General features: G+C 37.2%; 1 protein-coding gene across 2 annotated transcripts in view; it reads left to right on the forward strand.

Moving 5' to 3' along the window:
• The window catches only part of prkar1b (protein kinase, cAMP-dependent, regulatory, type I, beta), a 90,846-nt gene that overhangs the window by 7,904 nt on the left and 59,217 nt on the right, over nt 1–23,725 (forward strand). Inside the window, exons 1-3 of one of the 2 annotated variants that reach the window (XM_038270088.1) lie at nt 10,299–10,715; nt 13,634–13,804; nt 21,186–21,277. In XM_038270088.1, coding sequence (XP_038126016.1) covers nt 10,713–10,715; nt 13,634–13,804; nt 21,186–21,277 — 266 coding nt within the window. In that variant the 5' untranslated portion in view covers nt 10,299–10,712. Of the gene's footprint in view, nt 1–10,298; nt 10,716–13,633; nt 13,805–21,185; nt 21,278–23,725 lie in introns of those variants that run through there. The other variant, XM_038270086.1, reaches the window with a different exon arrangement.

Below are 23,725 nucleotides of genomic sequence, written 5' to 3' on the forward strand. Positions count from 1 at the left end.
GGAGCAGGGAATAAAACATAAGATGAAGGCTGGAGCTCGACCGATGGGCTGCTACAGACCGCTCTGGACTGCTTATTTCCCCTTATGACATCATAAGAGGAATGCTTTTCACACAGAGCATTTTGAGCACACATTGGCTAAGAGAAAGGCAGTGATAAAGGTGAAAGGAGTGTTTTTAATTTGGAATCTCATACACAGGCTTCAGGACACATATGACTGTTGCAAAATATTTATAATGTTGCATGATATGGGATCTTTATATTTAGGGCTGTATTTGAGGACATAGCTCAGAAATGGGGACAATTTCACTCAGACTGATCACTTTTTATATTGATATGATGCAATCGAGGCATTAGCTCTCAGCTTAATTGTAGCCCAAACATTATTGAATTAAAAGTCCAGCTAACCTGATGAAACCATGCTTTAGGGTTTTATTTTTATCTGCTTCTAAATCCTCTAACCTGCAGGACAGTGATTGGGATTCAGTCTGTTAAATGTCATTGATGTGTAACATTCTCATTAACGCAGATTGCCTTCGACTGTTCTAGTTGAACAATTCAACCAATACATTATTAGTTCAACTTTTTATTTTCTTTAGTCCAACTGTTTTTAATATTCTTTTTTGTTTCTGCATTTTTGGCTGTTACACTGTGTCAAGATCAGGGATCTTGTGGGTACCATATTGTGTCAAGGTCAGGGATCTTGTGGGTGCCATATTGTGTCAAGGTCAGGGATGTTGTGGGTGCCATATTGTGTCAAGGTCAGGGATGTTGTGATGTCAAGGTCAGGGATCTTGTGGGTATCGTATTGTGTCAAGATGAGGGATCTTGTGATTTGAAAAAACAATGTTGTGTTTGAAATAAATAAGTCCGGGACCTATAAAGTCAAGAGGGTTGACAGAAGTTGGTAAAGACGTCATTGTTGGATTCTGCATTTTTTGTTTTGGTTTTTTTTCTTTTTTTTTTCCTACTTGCTTTGATTCTCTTTTATTTTCCTATATTTTAATCGTGTAAAGCACTTTGCATTGTCTTTGTACTGAATTGTGCTATACAAATAAATTTCCCTTGCCTTGCCTTGCCTTGCCTAGCAATCCTTTGGCGTCTCTTTCATGCCGCCACCGTGTTTGACTTTCCATTGAGACTGTTTTTTTTGTCTTTGTGTTTCGGTAAGATTAGTTTTTTGTTCCTCATGATAGAGATTGGTTTGCTGCCGTCACAGATTCATGATTACTTCAAGCTGGATTGAGTTAGGGAGTTGATAACCAGCTTTGTGACGCACTGATCCTGATTACCACTGTTGTGGATAGGTTCAACTGGATAGACTGGAGGTAATGTTGCTACATGGAGCCCGCTTTGTGGCACGGGCCTCAGCACACATTTAGCAGCTGTTTATGCTGTAAAGAAACATTGCAAAGCACATATATCAGCTTATCTGATATATATGCTGACACTTAATAAGGAGATGGGACTATAGAGGGTGGTACAGTGGTAATTACGTACATTGGCAACTTAATGGTAATTTGAATAAGATATTTAAAAGATGGATCAAAACTAAGACATAAAGTTGAAATAGACTATATTCTTGCAAAATTAGAGACTCCCCACGTGTTTACAGTTTAGCTGTTTTGCACATTACCCACTGCAGCTAATGTAGAGAATTGGTTGCCACATGGATTTTTCAGAAGTGATGTCCAGACACAACTTATGATTTCCAATACGATAGAGATATGGACCCAATACTACATCAGCATGAATCTAAAATACTTCTATTACTTATTTTAGTAGTGTGGAATGACAGAAAAGACTTGATCACTGAAAGAACAATAGTCAGCAATAGGTATGAGAAAAAAAGTGTTGTTAACAATAAATTATTAACCAATAGGTTCCAGTGATTTCCAGTGTTGATATCGGATTGGAACATCCCTAGTTTGCAGATAGATATAGATATTGTTCCTTTTTTAAGAATTCAAAATGTTTGTATTATTCTTCCTTTAGTTAGAGCACTGTAGACTGCAGACTCTCACCATATTACCACTACTTAAATGATGTAGAGTGGCTGTGGCTGTTTCTGCCAGATCACATAACCACTTTTTTTTGGTGATTTATGATATTAGACAGAGCATTTACATTGCTATAATCTAAGTTAATACATGTGATGGTTGGAATAAAAACAGCACTCTAAAAGAACATGTCCCAATCCCAGCTAATATTTATGAGCTTTACGTTCTAAATTTGACTTGCCTCATTAATTCATTTCCAACATTTTCTTCCAGCATCAGAGTCTTTATTATTCATTCTTTAAAACTATTATACATTTGAGCATATTATAAGGCTATATTGGAAAATGAGATAAAATGCTTATTTTCTCAATTTGGTAGAACTCACTGTGTTTTATTTCATTTCATATTTAGTTGAGGAAGATGTTTCACGCAGTTCCAAAAAATAAGATAAAAACATTCTTTTGAAAACCTTTTTCATTTTTTCTCCTCCATGATTTTGTTTTTCTTTCCTCTCAGGGCCATCCTTGTTAGCGCTCCTCGCCCACTACAGGAGGTAACCTAGGCAACAGCAGAGGATAGATAGTCTAGCTCTATCCTGTATTCACAAAGTTTATTCCCTAATCTGGTCAGGATCTTTTGTGTGCGAATTAGATTGCCTGGGTGTAATCTTTCTGCCCACTTTTTTCTAATCCAACCTCATTTTCTTCCTGAAAAAGGATCCATTTCATTCAGAGCACGCAGTCTTATCTGCTCAGTTTTCTCCGGTCCCTGAAACCTGCTGTTTCATGCATATTTTGCTGATTTATCTGTTTGTTTTTTTTCTCCTTCTCTCTTCCTTTCTCCATTATTCTTCTATTTCTGTCTTGATTGCAATCATCTCTGTAAATAGTTTGTTTATAACCTTTACTTTCGTTCGTTGAGACGTCTGTAGTCTGACAGAGTAAATGTAAAAATGACAGGCGCCTTGTTTCCTTTCTTCCTGCCCATTTATGCATGATAATTATGCCTTTTATGAACACAATAGAAGCTTCAGATGGGTGTTCTGGTCTCCTCTTCTCTATCAGCTCAGTGTTTGTGCTGTAAGTCTCTGATTACTGAAGCGAGCCCCTAATTTTTGGTATTAGCAGTTCAGCCTAAGACACAAAATAATATTTATTTTGTCATGATTAAGTTCTTATCAGTAAAGATTACTTTTAAAAAGACTCATCTGTAAATGTACATGTGGCATTGTGCTTAGCTAATTGCTCTTGCAGTCTGTTTTGAGTGATTCAATGTGCACAACAGTAATTATAACACTTTGCATCTGCTGAAACTATAAGGGTGTTTGTGAACTCGTCACTCATTAATTAAACTTAGCAGCTTGCGTTACAGATGTTTCCTTACATTAGACACCTGCAGTGTTATTTGGGATATTAGTGGTATTGCTTTGGCTGAGTGTAAGAAAATACTCATTGAAATCATATCAGATCATGTGGAGTGTTTTATCTTATAGTGCAAAGCTATTTTTTAATGCTAGAGAGCCAACCATATTTATAGTGACTCAAAGTAAAAAGAATTTGTACAAATAATCAGATTCTCAAAAAATTTGGAAAGATCTATTGTTTAATTTCAGTCTTGTTAAGAAATAGTCATTTTAATGGGGGCTACTGCTGTTGTTAGTGAGACGTATCGTGTTTACTTCCTGTTTTTACTGTTTAGTTGTGCAGGCTGTATCCGTCTGAATTAAGTTCTTTTTTTCTGTAATATATCTGTATCTAAGTAACTTTAACTGTCCAGAAGCACTTTAAAACTGAACGATTTCTGCTTCACTTCTCTACTGAGCGCTTGTCACTTTCACGCGGTTGATTTCTGGTAGTAATGAGGAACTAGCCTAGGCTAGCACTAGCTTAGCATAGCTATGGCTTCTCTCTTTCCCTCCCTTGACTATTTTTCCAAGTCCTCTGTCCTGCTCTCTGTGTTTAGATGTTCAGTCGTTCCTCTGCCTCCTTTAGTGATAATGGTATGTCTAATAAGTGTAGTATTTTCTTAGTTCCTCTCCACTCTCGCTACATGCATGCTTAAGGGCTGGTTATATTCCCCCGCAGCAGTGTGTTGCAATGAGCTTGTCGAGAGGTATGACATAGATATTTTTGATTTATGCCCAATTTTGAAGCGTGGTCTGCGCTATATTATTCAATGCCACGACGCAAGAGGGACAATCACAAACTAGCTGTGGGTCTAGATATGGCAGATGTGGTGAGGCAGTGGGGGCAAGTTTGTGCCACAACAGAGGGAAATGAGGGTGAAAAAGAGAGGGGATCCAGGTGGAACAAGGGACCCAAGGTCCCTCGCTCTTCTAGCTGGTCCATCTTCACGAGTCGCTTTCCACAATGGCGGTCATACAAACAAAACAAGCCGGTAAGGTACCAAACAGGAAATATGCATAGTGTAGAGCGGATGTAGATTTGATTAGATTAGATTAGATTAGATCAGATGAGCTTTATTGATCTCACAGCGGAGAAATTCACTATTCACAAATTGACCATTCAGAGGCCTCCTTTCTGCGGTCACCTACAATTTTGGAGAGGCGCACCAGAGTGTCTGCGGAGGGGGTGTGGGGCACATTTGCGTTCACTGCGACACACACAGACGACCTGGTTTCTGAGCATAAACCAGCATTTAGTGTGAGAGATTGCCTTTGAGTCATAAGTCGATGCAATCAACTGGTTTTCTTTAGATAGAAAACTTTGAATCAATTTGACTGTATGATCTGGTTAAATTGTAAAGTAATTTGACATGACATGTGTTGTGAATTGGCGCTATATAAATAAACTGAATTGAATTAAATGATATTCCAAAAGGTCCACTTATTGGCAGTAACAACAAACTCTTTAAATATATGTTTAATCAAATAAGTATTCTATTTATACTTCATTTTAACACACTTCTAAGTAATTGATGACTGTATGTTCCTCTGGGGTATAAATATGGGATGAGACTGTGGCCCATTTTTTTTATTATTTTTTTTTTTAGCCACTATGCAGAGTTAAAGATCCCGATTCATCTTGCCACCACATGCAGACAGGGTGATATCTCCAAAGCTAAGCATTGGGGAACTGTTAGAGAGTGACATATTGAAGTCCTTAAGTCTCTATACTTACTGTTAGACATTATAAACCCTTCACTTTCTTAACATTACAACTGAAAAAAAGTTTCTGTACTGAAACTGTCCTTTTTCTGAAATTTCAACTAAATGTATCTGTTCAGCTGTAAACACACAAAAGTGTCCAGTGTGACATAAAATATGCAGGAGAATTCTTTATTCTATGTATGTTTCAGGGTAAGTTCATTGAGGGATATGTGATGCTTTGGGCTTGTTTCTCCTGCAAATACCCTTAAAACCTTCCTGTAATGCGCAGCATGGATAAAGATTTTGTCGAGGTCATGGCAAAAAAACACAGCAATGGTCCTTAAAACAGGTGTTCAACCTAATTTCGTAGCCCTCTCAGACATAGACTGGTGACTGTGCTAAAGAAGAGAGGATACCATGGGGAACAATGCTCATTCCTAAAGAAATTGAATTTAAAGGTATTTACATTCTCTATACACTTTTATTAGTTGCAGAAAATTAAGTGATAGTTGTTTTCAAATATAATTAAACTGAATAACATTTTTTTTTTCTTCTTGGTTTGAAATGATTAAATTGTATGACTAAATTTCAGGTCAACTGTGTGAAAATCTAAAAAAGGGAAAGTACAAAGGAAAAGACAAGCCTTGAAACGCTGAAATAAGAAAGGTAGAGATATTGGGAACATGTTTTGAGAAATTTAAAATATATAGTGTCGGGGTGAAGCATGAGACAAGCTTATGATGACCCTGTGCTCTTTAATGAACGCACAAGACCATCTAGTTCAAGACATGAAATAGGAGAAAACATGTAAAGAGATTGAAACAAAAACAGTCAAGTTAAATTTTCCTTGTTAATGTTACTTTATAATTTTTTATACGTTTTTTAAGATGTGAAAAAAATTGCTCAAACAGATTCGGTTAACAGAAGAGCTATGATTATATTTAAGTACGATTCTCTGTGAACTAAAGAGAGAGTAGCTTTGGGGTAAAGCCACATGTTGCAGCTACTCTGCATAATGCATGGCTGAAAGCAGCACGCTCATGACGGTCCTGCTGCATTAAGACTGTGTGTTTGTTAGATTGTTTTTTATAGATTCCTTTGTTGGGTAACACAATCAGCTGCTGTCTTCACTTCCACAGCGAGACCAGAACATGCTCTGTGTTATCATTGCCATTCTGTCGTCTTTCATAAGAAGGCATCTGGTCTCTTTAAGGCAGCTGTAACTTTGGTCTTCCTTGTATATAAACAAATGTTTTTTATATTGTTAGTTTTTAAATTTGCATTTGTACTTTTCTGCATTTGCAAAACATAAAACACTATAAATATATATATTTTTAACCGCAAATAACTAAAAAGTTCTGGTATTTGTGCTGATGAAAGGCATAATGATGCTTCCACCATGTTTAACAGTGGGGATGGCGATGCACACTGTTAGTTTCCCATCGCAGGTAGCAGTTTGTTTGTATGGCAGGAAGTTCAGTTTTAGTTTGATCTGGTGCAGGTATTCGCCACAAAAGGCTTTTGTTGGTTCACTACTGTTTTCCTCCAAAACTGAATCCTTCACCGGAACAGCTGAATTGTTGTGCTGAATTTTATTTAGTGATATTATATTAAAAAGGGGTTTAAAACAAATGTAAACCACATATCTTAGATTAAAAAAAAACTTATTTTCCTTCCACTTGATGTTTATACTAAATTTGGTGCTGTTTAATCACATAAAATCTCGATAGAATAAACTGAACCCTGTGGCTATAATATGACAAAATGTAAAATGGGTCACGGGTAGTACATTTAGTACATTTACATTTTTTAGTACTAGTACATTTACAGATTTTCTGTTCCATTGCTCTAGAATTATGAGATCAGATGAAGATCACAAGCGATGCCGCACCCAGGAGGACTTAAAAACCTAAACACACCGCTTCACTTTGAGCATAGTTGTTCAAATTACCCCTGGTTGCACGCAGTGACCCGAAACCAAACGTCCTCTTCCATGACTCACCTGAGGGTCCCGCAAATTATGCTCTTGGGTTTTCCCTCCATGGTGGTCCTCATTTTTCTCATTTCTCCATTACCTACTGCTGTTAGTTCTTGAGAAACAAGGATTGTGGGATGATGGCAATAAATGGCAGTAAAAACAGGTCAGCAAGGTTCAAAAGAAAAGCTCTACAGAATCGTTTTTTTGTTCGTTTTGTCAAAGAATAATCTGGATTAATCACCATGTTGTTTTCTCAGTTGGTTCTGTAGATCTTTTCAGGGGAAAAGAAAATCAGTCTCCTTTGAGTTATATTTGTCATTTTTACCTCATTTGCCACTTAGGATTGACAGTAAAAATACTGAAATAGATAGTTTGAAAGCTAACTTTTGAGTTTGGATGTATTGTGCAGATAGACAGGCTTGGATGTGTGCTGAAAAAGGGAACAGAAGGAACATCATCAGCGCAGTCAGAGCCGCAGCAGCAGTGAAAATCCGCCCCATTGTGGTGCTGTAATGGTGTGGAACGAGGTGATGAGTAGACTGTTAGCTCCGCCGGTGGATCAGCTCCTGCATGCTTCATTACCTGCGTGTGATTTTTGTGTGTGTGCATGTGCGCCTTCAGTGCTGCCTTGTTTTCAGTTCACTTGCACACTTCCAGCCCAGGCAGTGCAGAGTGAAACTGTGGATGGCGCTGGAGGAGGTAAACGTAAGGTAAACACTTATGGATGTGTACCGTTTTGTTTTCTCTATTAAAACAAATATTGAACTTTTTCAAAGGAACTTTTGTTTCAAGTATTTGTGGCCGGAGGAGTTTGATGAGAGGAATGCTTTTGCTCTTGTACATGTTGGGCTCTCAGGTTGATGAATTGTTTGTTGTGGCTTTTTAGATGAGTTAGTCATTACTTTTGTTGATTGCAAATTGATTCAAGGGGCAGAATATATTAATTTTAATACCCCTCAAAATCCACGAATTAGTTTAAAGTGTAGGTGTTGATGGTTTTAACAAAAGTGACTTTTTTGAGCCTCCTTGTGTGGGATTGGATTAGTGTTTTCTCATTGTACTGCTTATTGAAAGCCCACTTTTATGATTAGCTTTCCTGTTATTATTTCGGCCTGCTTATGCTTCAGTCCTTAGTGTTCTACCATCTTTCTCTTTGCCCCGTCCTCTCTTGCCTGGCATACAGCTGCAGATGATGACGCAGGAAGAGTACAGACGAAGGGAGAGGGCCTAATGTAGGGCAATGGCGCGGTTTCTTTTAGCTGCAAAACAAAGCAGAACCGAAGGCATGATGGAAAAGCTCTACTGTGGATTCTTTTTATAAAGGCAACAATAAATATTACATTGTATATTTTTACTGTTTATATGAGGTGTTAAGGTTACTTTGTTTTGGTTATTTTGCACAAAAATGCATGAATGCATTTAAACTTCAACTTTAAAAGTTCTGTTGTAGGTAGAGAAGCACGGATTTTCATGCTGATACAGATTTCCTTTTTTCTTTCAGAGTTTGTCTACTTATTTCAATGTTCTGTAATTCATGCCAACTCATTAGTGGAATTTTTATTTAAAGATTAAATGTACCAGATTTTGACCTAGAATCTAGAATGAATGTAAAATTTGCTGCAGGTTGATTTTTAGAAGTTGGGGTTTTGAATTCAACAGAAAATAAAAACAAAATCTTAAGACAGTCAATTTATTTACCAATGCATTTAGGTACAGCTCAACTGATTACAATCTGTTCAAAAATTGTATTTCAGTTCAGTAGATCAGTTCAAACTCATAATTGAACCTTATTGATCTCACACTGGAGAAATGTACCTGTGCATTTAACCCATCCCCCTTGGGAAGCAGTGGGCTGCCATTGTGCGGCGCCCGGGGAGCAGTGTGGGGTTAAGGGGCTTGCTTAGGGAGCCAGAGTGGAGGCTGTGGGGATTGAAACCGGGTACTAGCAACCTTTTCAGAGCACAAGTGGACTGCTCTAACCAACCAGGCCATCACTCCCCCCATATATGAAATATGTTCATTATACATAAAATTTTACGTTTACTTGTAATTTTGATGAGTATCCCTGGTAATTTAAAAAGGATTTTTCAACCAAAAAATTTGATGCATTAAAAAACATTTGAAGTTCACCGTTCCTCCAGCAGATGGTTATTAACACCTCCATTAGTAAACTAACATGTCCACTTTCAAAGAAAGTGGCGTAAGCATATTGATGGGAAAGTTAAGTGGAAAGGAAAAAGTGTGGTATTAAAAGATGCATGTTCAATAGCAGAGATTACAGGCCCCTTGAGACGATATCTATCATTAAAGTTCATAGAGATGCTGGTTCCATTTTCCAGCAGGACATCAGGTAACAACAGCTGGTTTTGAAACTGTGACATTATTGTATTTTCAAAGATGACAGGCGGCATCTCTCTAGTAATTCCTGCAAATATTTCCTGACTGTGTATTGAAACCGGATAATATACAGCACATGGACATTTTTCCATTTCTGTATTAAAAGAAATCTTTATTTGTCTTGTATTAAAATAAAAAAATATATCCAGAAAACTGACAGGCAGGTTGAAGATTGTAGAAGTTAAGGTTAAAATATGAATACAGAAATTTGGAGGAGTCACTAAAAAAAAGCTACAGCGTAATAAAACAAAATTGTGCTCTCATCAAAAAAATAGTATACTCAGATTCCAAAAAAACTTAAAACCGACTTGGATGATGTAATAACTGTGCACCATTTGTATTTATACTTGCAGATAAATAGTTAGCTTGCATATCTAGTTTCATATTACAATGATGAGATATTGTAGGCTATTTATAAACAGAGTTTTTGGCATGAATTACAGTTTTTAATGGACCAAAGACAATGCATAAGAGAATTTTCTAATTACGTCCAGTTTTAATAACTACAAAGAAAAAATATGTTTTCCATATATCATCAGTCAAGGTGGATTTATTTTGATTATCGGTTGATGAATACCTGTGTCAGTACGGCCAATTTAAATATTAATAAAAAGATCAGAAAGAAGTTTCTGGCATAAACACCAGGTTAGTAAGTGAGGGAATGCGGTGCACAACATGCCGACACACCATTTGGTCGGAACAGAAGTGCGCGCCGAGCAGAGTGACGTTTCCCGTTCTGCTAACTGACTCACTGGGATCAGAGAGATTTTTTGCAGACCAGGCGTCAGAAGAAGCAGTGCGTGCGAGAATGGAAGAGCATCTCCGAGCCGCTCTGCCTTTCCGATCAGACTCTTGTCTCACCCAGTTGTCATAGTGACGGAGGGCAGCAAGAAGAGCCCGCTCACTGCGCCACCTGATTGTGAGTGTGAGAGCGAGAGAACCAGACAGAGGGCAGAAAGCAGGCGACACAGAAGCGTGCTGCGGCAGCCATGGAGAGCCAGGTTCTTTTTCTGCTGTGATCAGTGTTTTCATTGTCGTGGGGACCGCAGAATCTCCTCCGCTCTTTGTAAGACTATATATGTGCTTTTAAAGGGAAGATGCTGACATGCTGTGGCATGTGTGTCAGGTGTAAATAGGAAGGAAATCCATGTGTGCTGATTCCTATGAAAGCACGGTGAGAGTTGATGCTGGGGCACACACAGCAGGCCTGACCAGGGGCCCTATGTGCCATGGTAAGTACCTCTGAATGCAAACCTAACCTGGAGTTTGATAACTGAGTTTTGTCACTAGGTTAATATATGAAGAGTCATTTTTTTGTTCTTTTTTTATTCATGCAAGGAAACTGAAAGTTTACCTGATTTCAGACTTCCTCTCTTAATTAAATCATATCTGTGGAATCCCTCGCTTCCCTGTGCTGTCTGCCGGTTCATCTGTGGAGGAGGGAGAGTTTGTGTTGTTGTCCTCTTATCCTGCAGGCTGTGTTTCTCAGATTTGCGACTGTGCGTATAAGCAAGAAGCATGTGGAAGTGTGCTTCATCTGCCTCCTGATTTGTATTTGTTGTTTTATTCTGGGATGAGCAACTACTATATTCAAACTGGGTGGTAGTTAAATATAAAGGTGCAGCAATAAAAAAAACAAAAACAGAATAAAATCATTAAACGGGTCCCATTTCAAAGGCTGAATCAAAGTGCAAACTAATGACTTCTTTGCACACTTTCTAATTGGTGGTAGCTTTAAACAGTCTCCTGAAACTGATTACTGGACAGTCTGAGGCATAGATTGAATCAAAGTCATTTTAAAACAGAAAGAATGAAACATTAAAAATTTAAATAAGGACAGATCTAATAAATATTTATTTTTCTAGCATGTGAGGTTAAAATTGAATACCCTGTGTTTCAGCTCATTCTATTGTTCTGTTCAAAGTTTCATTTATTTGTTTACATACACAATAGTTCATAATAAGAATGGTCAGAAGTTTAAAGTACCTCTAGTCTAAACTGTACAACACAGCCTTTTATAATATTTATTTTTCAGAACGAGTAAAAGGGATTGACGGTTGTTCTCTGGCTTCAGCATAGTATCTAATGCTAAAGAAATTAACTTAGGCTAATGGTTGGGCTTCAAAATGATCTAGTTTGCCAACTTAGCACATCAGCACATTCTTGTAGTGATATCTTAAAATTTATGTATATATTAACGTAAATAAAGCTACAGTTTGTGGAAAATCAGTCACAGTTTGAAGAAAGCTTTCAAAAGCACAATTTAGATTTTGTTATGACCTATATAAATCTCATCCCTCTATATACAGCAGTATAATTATATATATATATATATATATATATATATATATATATATATATATATATATATATATATATATATATATATATATATATATCAGACAGGAATGACCAAACAGTACATTTCTCCATCAAAATGGATATGAGCCTTAATCAGTAATTTTGCCGCGATTAGCATCGATGGAAACCCTGAAGAGGAAATGTGGAGAATATATTTGACCTGACCAGAGTCTTTAAGTTATTCAAACATCCAGTTCCAAACAAATTAAAAAATTTTGTTGACAGAGAACGAAAGTTTAACCTCAGGGTTTTTTTTTTTTATTCCTTTCTTCTTGTTGGAGCTGTTACCTGTTTTTTTTTTTTACACAGTTTTTACCAGAAAAGCCTGTTGTAAGCCCTGCCTCCCTAACATGGGGTTTTTGTTGACTGACAGGAAAGATATGAACCATCCTGTGAATATATGAAGGCCTTAACTGAGGCTTTAACTTCCAGTTATGACCACCACCCATCTGCTGTGTTCATGCTTTACTTAAAGATCAACTGACAGATAAATTGACTATATTAAAGAATAAACTTTACTTAAAGATCATATCAAAGAAACCATTAAGTTAATGTTCAAGAGAACTTAATTTGCGTAACTGTCTTGTGTTGCTACAGCCATGTTTTTTGTGTTCTTTGTTGTTGCTTGAGAGAAGTACTCTTTCAAGACTTATATATATGTACAGTGTACATGCATATAAGTCTGTACAACAGAATAGATTAAACTAATAACCTATTAGAATATAAAATTAACTAGCCATGCAGATATTCCTCCACATGCAATTCTTTTAAATAATAGTTAAAAGTAGCTTAATCTAGGCAACCGTATCTATGGAAGTCTTAAGATCTACATTGTCTGTGAGTTAAGTGATTTGTTGGACCCTCTGCTGGCAGGGAGGCCTAAAGCAATCGTTTAGTTCCCTCTTTGGACCAGCTTGGGTGAAAGAGAAAACTTAACAAGCATCTGCACTCAGACCATATAAATAATATTGTAAAGGGGAAAAAAGATGATTGTTTAACTAAAGTTTAATTTAAAAAAACACTATCATATTGACCGTGCTGCAGATAAACACACTCAAGCTAAACATTGATTTAGAGCTTTAATATTTGCAGTGGTTTGTGTTTTTGTTAAGATAAGCAAAGACTGATTTGCTTTTAGCGCTGCAACTAACGCCTATTTAGTTAATTGATGAATCTGTTGATTCTCCTTTTAATTGATAATCAGATGGCAGAAGGTTCCTTTAAGAAGATTTTAAACAGAATTTTTAAAACTGTCGTCCATGTCGACTTGGTAAAGCATGTTAATGAGTAAAAAAAGGTTTTTCATCTTGAATGCAAAATATATTTTTTTTTACAATTTTCATGTAATAACTTCTTTGTGTGGGTGCTCTTTTAGCTGAAGGCATGTTGTAGAGTCTATGTTCTCAAGTTAACGATTAATCATTACCTAATTAGTTGAGGATTATTACGATAATCATTTAATCAGGATTAATCCAATTAAATGTTTCAGCCTTGGTTGATTTTGTACAAAGTGTTGCTGTTTTGGTCTTAAAGCACTCCTATACTGTGTCAAGGCTACAGTGATCTTGTATGCTAATGGTTTAATCGTGAAAGCAGTCAATAACTAATCAGTGTTCAGGGTTGGCCCCCCCGTCAGCCACAGGCCTCCTGGGTCTCCTCTGATCTCTTCTTTGTTTTGTTGTTTTCTTTTTTTAACCTTAAATGAGCAGGACGCCAGCATGTATTTTCTCATGTGTTCAGGCATTTAGTACAATAGTGTCTTAACACCTTTATCTATTTGATTTTACAGGAAGAATGCAAGCAGATTATGGCACGGCAGAAGTCTAACAGCCAGTCAGACTCCCATGACGATGAGGTTTCTCCTCCTCCTCCAAACCCGGTCGTCAAGGCCCGGCGCCGCAGGGGAGGAGTCAGCGCCGAAGTGTACACCGAGGAGGACGCCGTCAGCTATGTTCGCAAGGTCAGATTGCACAGTAGCTCAGACCTCAAATATAAAGTCTTGAAGGAAAAAAGGACCAAAATGGCAGTGGGCTAAGAAACTGTGTTAAACTTGGTCAATTATTTAATTTAATTGGATTATCAGATGCAAAGAGTGAATATTCTGGTAACTAAATCTGCAGAACCAATACTGCAGCAGTATCTGCATTTTACAATATTTCTTTTTATTTATGGCTATTTACATTTGCATCCTACACTACCTTTTTAGCTTGTTCAGATAAATTTTTTTTTAAGACAAAAAAATAGATAAATAAATTAAAAGTATAAATCAATTTCCTCCCACTTAACACTCTTATTTGCATTGTCCAATATACAAGAAATTCAAGTAACATGCAAAATGTCGAAAAGTTGAAAATGTATGAATCTTTTTGCACTCCGTTTGCCTTTGCTTATATAATGGATGTAGCATTATCAACTTTTCTAGTATTTTTAACACAAGCAGCAACATTAACCAAATATCACCAATCCCTAACTGTTGGAATCCCCCCATTTGGTAGACTAGAGATCATCATGATGTTAGCAAGGTGGGCTAATGTTTGCACCCTTCCACTAATGACATGCATCAAGGAGGAGGACCAAAATCACGATCTGTGGAGAGCTCACCCCTGTGGGCTTTTCTGGTCTGAACCAACACATGTTTTAACATAAAAAGGTCAGATTTCTGTGAGTAGAATTATTTAATTCACTACCATGTGAAATAAAAACCAATAAAACATGGACTGATACCCTAATTGTTTCGGTCTTCATAGAAAATATTATTAACTTGCATTCTATAAGATTATATAAAAATGTCAGAACCAAAGCTAAAGGTGGCCCAAAAAAAAAGTTTCACAGCTGTTGTTTCTAGTAACTCTATCCCAGTTTCAGATAATCCAAATATGCTCTCTTGAACAACTAAATGGTCCTGACATCGAAAGGCGGGTACAAGTCACTTCACCTTTATTTACACTCAGCTAGCAGTCGGTATGTCAAAACCATATATCATGATATATCTAGGATATTTTGGCCGATATGTCATTATTCAATGTAGATATAAAACTGCCAGGAAAGCCTACAGGTAAGCCTTGTACAAAATGCTGAAAATATTATGTAAAACTAATTATTTTTATTCTGAGTTACAAGCTAAACAGATGAAAATCTACATTTTCCACATGATCTTTCTTCCTCTTCATATTTAAGTTTAAGTTAATTTTTCTTTTGTGTGATTAACTTCACAAGAAGACAAAAAATTAAACCTGAAAAACTATGCTAATAAATCAGACTTAGCTAAACAACTCATAACAAGCTCTGAAAGTACAATGTAAAGGTCTCAGTCAGTTCTAGTGAATGAACTTTTTTAATGCTCCTGAAGATCACTGCATTGAGCTCAGTGCAATGCTAAGGCAAATGCTACATGTTGTAGTTCACACCCCTTTGGTTTAGCAATCTAAAAGCGTGCTTTGAAAGTGCATCAACCTCCTGTAGATTATATTAAGTGGGTTCATGGCTGTGCTTTGGGCTAAACCTTAGAAACACTGAAAACAGTCTTATATTTTTATTAACTTTCTGCTTAACAGATGGTTAAATATTCCACAAAGTATTTTTTGTTTTTATTACTTAAAAGAACTTATTACTCTTGCATTAAAACTCATTTGGTTGATTCTGCTTCTCTTTGCATTAATACACTTGCATCTGTTTTATATTCCATCCTTAGGCATTTTAAAGCCATTTTAGCGCATGTCTTTCTTTCCGGCATGTAGTGCAGAACAATTTGGTTTTGGATCCAAACAAAAGCGTGCTTTATATATGTGGATACAAACAATAACAAACATTAATGTTATAATGAATTAAGGTGTGATAAAAGACTTAGATTTTGAAATGTGACAAGGATAATTGCATTTTACAGCATATAATATTGAAGTGTTTACATAATACACCTGTCATATAAACTGAATTATTCTGAATGAGAAACTACAGGGTTGTTGTTATTATGTGACTCTAAACAAGACCTTCGTTGCTGCTTTTTTTCCACTCATTTCCAAATACACTCTCATAAATGTCCAACAGTTTGCATCACTTGTTTTTGAAGGTTGCAACTAAATTAACTGAAGGTTTGGCCTTAATTGGAGGGAGAGGGCTTGACAAAACGCATGTTCTTTAGGCACATAAGTCCATATGATTTTCACTGAAATTAGCAGTGGTTATATAGATTTGGTAGCCTGGGTGCCAGTCCGAACTTAGTCCTGCCCACAAGGTTTGAGTTCGGGGAAGTTCGGTCTGGCTCTGCTCCATAGTAGCGCGAGTATTATCGCCCACTGTCAGGCGATCCAATCAAATTGTCAGGGCGGGCTTTATACGATGATGGACAGATGATCAAGAGTAACGCAATCAACCACGTGACCAAAGCGCGCTTGGGTGACAACAATAATGGCTGCCGCTGGAGAGTTTGGGTGAGTAGATTCTGCTATTAGGTCTGTTCTAGAAGATATCGACAGCAAATTAATTTTAAAAGAGGAACAGAGAAACGCGATCAAGTCTCATCTTCTTATTCTAGGCGTGAAACTGCACGCTTTGATTTTTGTGGACAACAACTATGCATCGCTTAACATACGTCACGCACTCCGTTGCTCTTATTGGTTGTAGATCTATCCAATTGAGTGCAGAGGCGTTTTTTTTCCTGGTTCGTTCGAAACACGCCCCATAATCACAGCTCTATGGAGCAGTATCAGACTCATATTCTGACTAGAATTGAGTCGGACTACGTCAGGCTATAGATTTGGTCCCCCAGACCAAATCTATATAAAAAACGAACTGAGCTTATTTATAAGGACCAAATCTAAGTGGAAAATGTTTTATAGTAGATAGAAATGATACAGAAATGGTGGGGAAGCCAACTTTACTGAGATTTCTCTTGTGTTTTTGAACTTTACCTTTTATTTTGTATAAATATAACCAAATAATATCATAATAAAGTAAAAGAGCGATTCTTGCATTTTAATTTAAAAATTTTGTTGTTATAAAACTCAATGGAAATTTTATGCTTTTAAGGTTCATTCCCTTACTGTAGCTCATCTTCATAAGTTTTGAAAATAACCACACACACAGATTAAAGGAGAAGCTTGTAGCTTTTAGCAGAAATCCTGTTTTATGATTCTACAAATTTTTTAAACGCATACATAGTACTCTGTCAACAGTACATCATTCCTACACTTTCCAATTTTTTAAATAACCTGGCATGAATTGTGAGTTAAAGTCATAAAGGTGAATCACCACATTGTAATTGTACAATTAGTGAAGCATACACTCTAGTTTTCTCATTTCTCATTTATAGACTGACATACTCACAAATGTATACATCGACACACAATACACAAAGCCACATCAGTGGATTTGAAGAGAGATTATTGCAAATCTTTAACTTACACAACAAGCCAGCCCGAGGAAAGTTAATCAAAATCAAATTAGAACATGAAAGCACATTATTGCCACAGTAAGACATGGCGCTATATATGCCCCACCTTTGATGAGGTTGACACAATCAGAGAAAACACAACGTGTGTACTAACATCTTTTTATAATCACTTTTCATTAGAGGCCCTACTGTGACACTAACGAAATGCAACCAATTAGCAACTCCTCTTATCTGATTAAAATGGTTTTGCTATAAACAATAGAGTGTCTTATAATGAAGAGATTCCTCTCAGTCAGGGTTTATTTTGGAGCTGCTAGAACTGCTGTATGTCTCTTTGCTGACTCTTTACCTCAGCTTTTACTTTTAAAAAAGGGACAGACTCTTAATTATGGTTACTAATTTATGCATCTTCTTTCTGCCCTCATGAGTGGTGTTTGGTGTAAAAACAGATAGGGCTGTTCCTTGGAGGGGACATGGTACTTACCAAACAGTAAATAGTTTAAAAGCTTGTTCTTTTTATTTATTTTACACATGTATGTTAAACTTTCCATCACAAATGACAAATTTAACAAATCACATGGTAAACATGTTGATGTAATTGAGATGACTTGCTGATGTTGAATTCTAGCATCGTTCAATGTTGTCAGGTTGTTTGTGTCTGATAGATTGGGCGGTCCTCATAAAATGAAAATATCACACACATTACCCTTTAAAGGGGAACGCTGTTTTTTTATGTCTGGCCCTTGATTTTACATTATTACATCATGTTCTACTCACCCATATGAGTTTTGTATCATTTGGAGCCGTTCTTAAGATATTCCGTTGGGTTATATCCAAGTAACGTCTTTCTATTGGCAAACGACTTAAAGGCACAAACTAAACTGTTCATAATTAATCATTTATGGTACGCCAGTATTCATAACATGTAGGCGAATCCCTGTCCCCCAGACATCCGCGGTTATGCTTTTTATATTTATATTTTTAAAAAACAAAGCGGCGCGTGTATGACATCATCCGCGTGCCGGCTACCATTCATTCTTCCTGTCCGCTGAACTGTGGCTAGTTTTACTCCTGCCTGGAAGATGTCTAGTGCTACTACCACAGATGATCTCGCTCTCGAAATGGAATTGAACAACTCAGATTAGCTAGCCAAATGAATAGAAGGGTAGAGCATAGCCGCCTGGTGTAATGTACATTCGTTTAAAAAAAGTTTTTTTTTTTTTTTTAAATAATAGAAAACTCTAGTCCGGCAGGCGGATGACGTCATACTGTACATGCGCCGCTTTTTAAAAAAAAAAATACATAAATTTGAAAAATAAACCACGGATGTCTGGGGGACAGTGATTCACCTACATGTTATGAATTCTTTCGTATTATAAATTATGAATAGTTTAGTTTGTGCCTTCAACTCGTTGCCCATAGGAAGACATTACTTGGATATAACCTAACGGAATACCTTCAGACCGGCTCCAAATGACACAAAACTCATATGGATGAGTAGAACATGATGTAATAACGTAAAATCAAGGGCCAAATGTAAAAAAAAAACGAAATTCCCCTTTAAGGTTAATAGTTAATGATTTTTAACAAGAATGTTTTGAAAAAATTGTTATGGTCAGAGGACGTAGAACTAGACAGTGAAGCCACTGCTAAAGGGGTACACCGTTTTTTATTTATTTTTTTATTTATTATTATTATTTTTACATTGGACCCTTGATTTTACGTTATTACATCATGTTCTACACACCCATATGAGTTTTGTATCATTTGGAGCTGTTCTGAAGATATTCCGTTAAGTTATATCCAAGTAACATCTTCCGATGGACAATGAGTCGAAGGAACAAACTAAACTGTTCATAATTTATAATTTATGGTACGCCAGCATTCATAACATGTAGGCGAATCACTGTCCCCCAGACATCCGGCATGAATCGTTCAATTCCATTTTGGGAGCTAGATCATCTGTGGTAGTAGCACTAGACATCTTCTAGGCAGGAGTAAAACTAGCAGCAGTTCAGAGGACAGGATGAATGAATGGTAGCCGGCACACACGGATGACGTCATACACACTCCGCTTTGTTTTCAAAAAATATAGATATGATGATATATGATGATGATGCCTTTGACTGCTTTTGGAGGCCTTGGCTGGGGTGGGGGGGTGGTGGTGTTGCAGAGATCTTACAGCTGTTTATTCACCAGAGTTGCGCCCTCCTCTGTGGTCATCATGTCAAGATGAAATATGGCCACTGGTTCCCAATGTCCAAAAACCATGGTCATGGTATATGCAAAACGGCATCAATAATTCAACAGCTTTCAATCTGAAGTAATTAAATAGCACCATTATGTTAAATGGATATAGAAATGTAATAAATACAAAGAAAAAAGTTTACATTGCCAAATGTAATGAATGACTAAGTTATTCTTAAAAGGTTAAACTACATAGGTATAGTTGAGTATTAAAAATGTACCACTTCTGCAGATGCTCACTGTTCTTAATGTCAACTGTTTAAAATAAAAATTAATGTGGCAGATGACAGAACTTATTTGTACAGTAAATGGAGCTGTACATTCCATTATAAATGTGAATTTTTGACATTTTCAGACCTAAAGCGACTCCGGGCCTGCACTCAGGAAGCACTTTATTCGTATTACACACACCGCGTATTTTTACCAGCACTAACTCTGCTAAGTCAAAAAAGGTATTGTTGAACACTAACTGCACTGCATTCTGATGCTTCTTATACAGCCAATAAAAACAAGATATCAGGGAAATGTCAGCTAGCCATGGATGAATTAGCCAAACAGTTTAATAAAACACCAACTCTTCACAAGCCATAAACTGTTCTTTGGATCAAAGCTATCAAAATGTTCTATACCTTGTTTCTATTTCTCTGTCGAACTATCAGGAAAATATTGTTTTAAAAGGGGTTAAAGTTCATTAAACAGCCTTTATCAGTTTGATATTTTAAAAACTGCCTCTGTACCTCACAAAGATGCAGAGGTAACTGTTGACCCCCTAAGGGAACTCTTTCCAAACTGCTTTTCATTTGAAAGCCATGCATCTTTGTAAGAAAAATCCTTATGCGGTATAGTTACAACCCCATTGCCCTCATATTAAATAATCTCCTGCATAGAAAATTGAGCTGGCATATTACATAAGATCAGCAGGAATCTAACCTAAAAATATGTGCCCCCCCTCAATTCAGTTTCCAGGACTGACCACCATGGTTCTCTTTCTGGCTGCTGTGCAGTCATGCTCTTAGTTCAACTGATGATAAAAAAATTGTATTCCTTCATTTATGTGTGATGTGGCTGTGTGTGCACTTGTGTGCATATTGTACACTGTGCAGTGTGGTTGTCCTCATGTGGAGACATCTGTTGCCTTAGCATAATTACAGCCTAACCCCTCCTCCTTCCTAGAATGAAAGGCAAAGACACACTTACACACTCATCACTGAACTAAATCTCTAGGTTATTTTAGAAAGATTTTTACAAAACTCTCTTCCTTATCATATTTATATTAACATACCCATGAGCATAAACTGTCTTTTCAGGATGCCTCACCATAAACATACATTAGATCTCTGTGTAGGACTGCTTTGTTGTGGTTTCAAATGTTGCCATCCCCCCCCCCCCCTTGCTTAAACTCGCACCACAGACTTGGACATAAAAATGCATGCTTTATGAATGATTTCAGGGCTCTTGTGAATTTTTTTAAGTTCTGTGTGACATTTTAGTGTTATGGCCGAGCAGATGGGCATTCCCAGAAATACACAGATGCATGTGTGGGAGATGTCTTTTAGGGTTTGCCAATGTGCTGGTCTTTAATTACTCATCTTGGTCTGCTTTTGAAGTTGGTCACATTATGTGTTTGCTTTGGTTTGTTTCATGGTTCCACCTGCACTTTGTTGTTGCGGTCCACTTAACTGTAATTACTTCTTTGTCTGCGCAGGTGATTCCAAAGGACTACAAGACCATGACTGCCTTGGCCAAGGCCATCTCCAAGAATGTGCTGTTTGCTCACCTAGATGACAACGAGAGAAGGTACAAAGCCTTTCCTACACCGGTGTGGGACAACTTTGAGCTACTTATGATGGAAGAAACTTTTACCTTCATCTGAATATGTTTTTTTGCCGTTGTTTAGACCCTGTGATCACTATGTACCAATGTTCCCTGAATGTTAAGGCCTTAAAAACCTAATCTTAGGAGTTGGACAGTGCCAGTAGCCGAAGAGTTGGTACATTAATGGTTGCGTCAGGGATATGTCTTCTTGTATTGCACTCTTGTTTTTGGTTGTTATAGTAACTCCCCTGGGGACCGTGATCATGTTGCATACAATGATATAGGCAGTGGTCTACAGACTACTTGGAAACCTAGAATTAGTCCCATTTGTTGTTTAACAGAATGCTGGCAAACCTTCCCAATCCCTCCCTTCCACACCATCTGCTTGTATTCTTTTAGATTTCTCCTCTCTTTAGCCGTCTTCTCATCATGCTTACATCTGTCCTGGCCGGAATAGGGTTTCATTGGCGGAGAGAATCCATTATGCCCCATGAAGAGGAAAACACTGGCGCTTTCCTGTTGGCTTGGGCCCACACGGACCAAACCCAAAACACAGTTTTTCCTTTCTTTCATCAGCTGACAGTCTTCAAGGCTCCCTTGGCGCTGGCAAGCGTGCCTCTGATTGCCTGTCGCAGCCTCTGAAGGAGCCCTTACTGGGCTGCAACATGCGATGGATCCAGACAGTTTGACGTGGCAGATTATGGCCACAGTGGAATAATACCTAGAAAAAGACGATAAGCCATCAGGTTTTAATATACTCAAAGGTTTTTGCAATGCTAGGCCATGTAATGTAGTTGACATCATCTCATGAAACCATGCATAAAATAGATTTTATTTGACTGGCTGTCTTGTTTGCTTTCCTGCAACTGAACAGTTAGCATACACCATTATGATCATGCTTACAGGAATTCCTTTTGAAAGTTATGGGTAAACAGGCAATAGGATATTTGGATCTGCTTTAGATCTCCAATATTAGAGCATATACAGTAGATGAGTTAATGTTGCATTGGACATTTTATATTTTAAAGTCAGAATTTACAAACAGTGGGAAGACGCAATGTTGGAATAGTTGGATCTGGAAAAGGTACCATCATCTGGATGAATGGATGAGGGATCAAGGGATGGATGAACAGACGGAAAATTGGCGGAAGGATTTAGATGTCTTTTTAACAGTAAAATTAAATTGGATTAAATACTTTACTGACCCAAAGGGAAAATTAATATTGTCAAAGCCGTATAGGGTTTTTCTGACGAGTTATTGTAGATGGCAGTCTGTGTTGAAGCAGATCTGGAGAAGTATCTGGCCAAAGACTCTGTTGTTGTTCTACAGTTTTCTGAAGAAGATGCTTTGCAGATAAAAATACTCTTGTCTTATACTGGAAGTCAGAGATGTACAGAGTAAAACAGTATGGTGAAGGTTGAAGAGGTGCTGTAGAATCCCACAAAGCTGCTCTTTACAGGCCTTCAGGACTCTAAAGCTTACACCATCAGGACCTGGATCCGTATTGTGATTCAGTCTCTTCAATTGCTTCTTCACTTGACCTCTAGAAACGGAAAGATGGAATGGGGATGCAATGGTGCGCAGATTTAATAATCTGCTGTAATTCTGAATCGAAGTTACAGCAGACAGCAAGAAAAAAACGGATCTTCAAAGTAAAGAATAAGTTGATGCTGTGTTGTACCAGTGAAGTCAGAGAGTAAAGTTGTGCCAAAGCTTTCTCTGACTGACGCAGATCGGCAGATGGAGCCTGACTACATGGCCACATCTCAGCCTCCTACCCTTTCATTTCTGCTCTCCTCTCAGGCTGAAAGCAGCTGGCTCTTTGGCTTGTCAGATGTTCTTGCAGATTTGGTCTCAGATGGGTGAGAAGTTAGTGATAGTTGACAACTGCTTCTGGTATTAGCCCGTATTTAACATAAAACTATGTGTACATAATGTGCAAATGTGCACATAGTGTCATCTTCAAGAGATAAATCCATACTTAAGTTATAATCTTTATAACTTTGCATGTTTATATTTAACCGCATATATACATATTCAGATGAAAATAAAATTGCAATAAAAGTAGATTTATTTTTTCAGTATTCTGTTTTCAAGAAAAAGTTTGACCAAAATTATTTCTGTTTAGTAAATACCAAAAAATATGTGAGGAAATTTTATAGGAGAATTTTTCATTATGTTCCTGAAGATTTAGAGACAGATCCTGTGGTCTGATGAGATGCAACTGAACCCATAATCCCATAATCACTAATGACTAGAAGGCATTATTAGTGAGGAACCATGTGTGGGGCAAAATACCATAACATCAGTCACTGAGAAAAAGTAGGGTATAAATATAAAAAGTAAATCAGTCTCTAAATATCAATAAATTAGCCACAAACTACCTTAAGAACAAAATTCAGTGTTTTAGAGTGGTCACCACAAAGAAA

Source organism: Cyprinodon tularosa, unplaced genomic scaffold (assembly GCF_016077235.1).
Source record: "Cyprinodon tularosa strain WSP-4 unplaced genomic scaffold, ASM1607723v1 ctg75, whole genome shotgun sequence".
Lineage (NCBI taxonomy): Eukaryota > Metazoa > Chordata > Actinopteri > Cyprinodontiformes > Cyprinodontidae > Cyprinodon > Cyprinodon tularosa.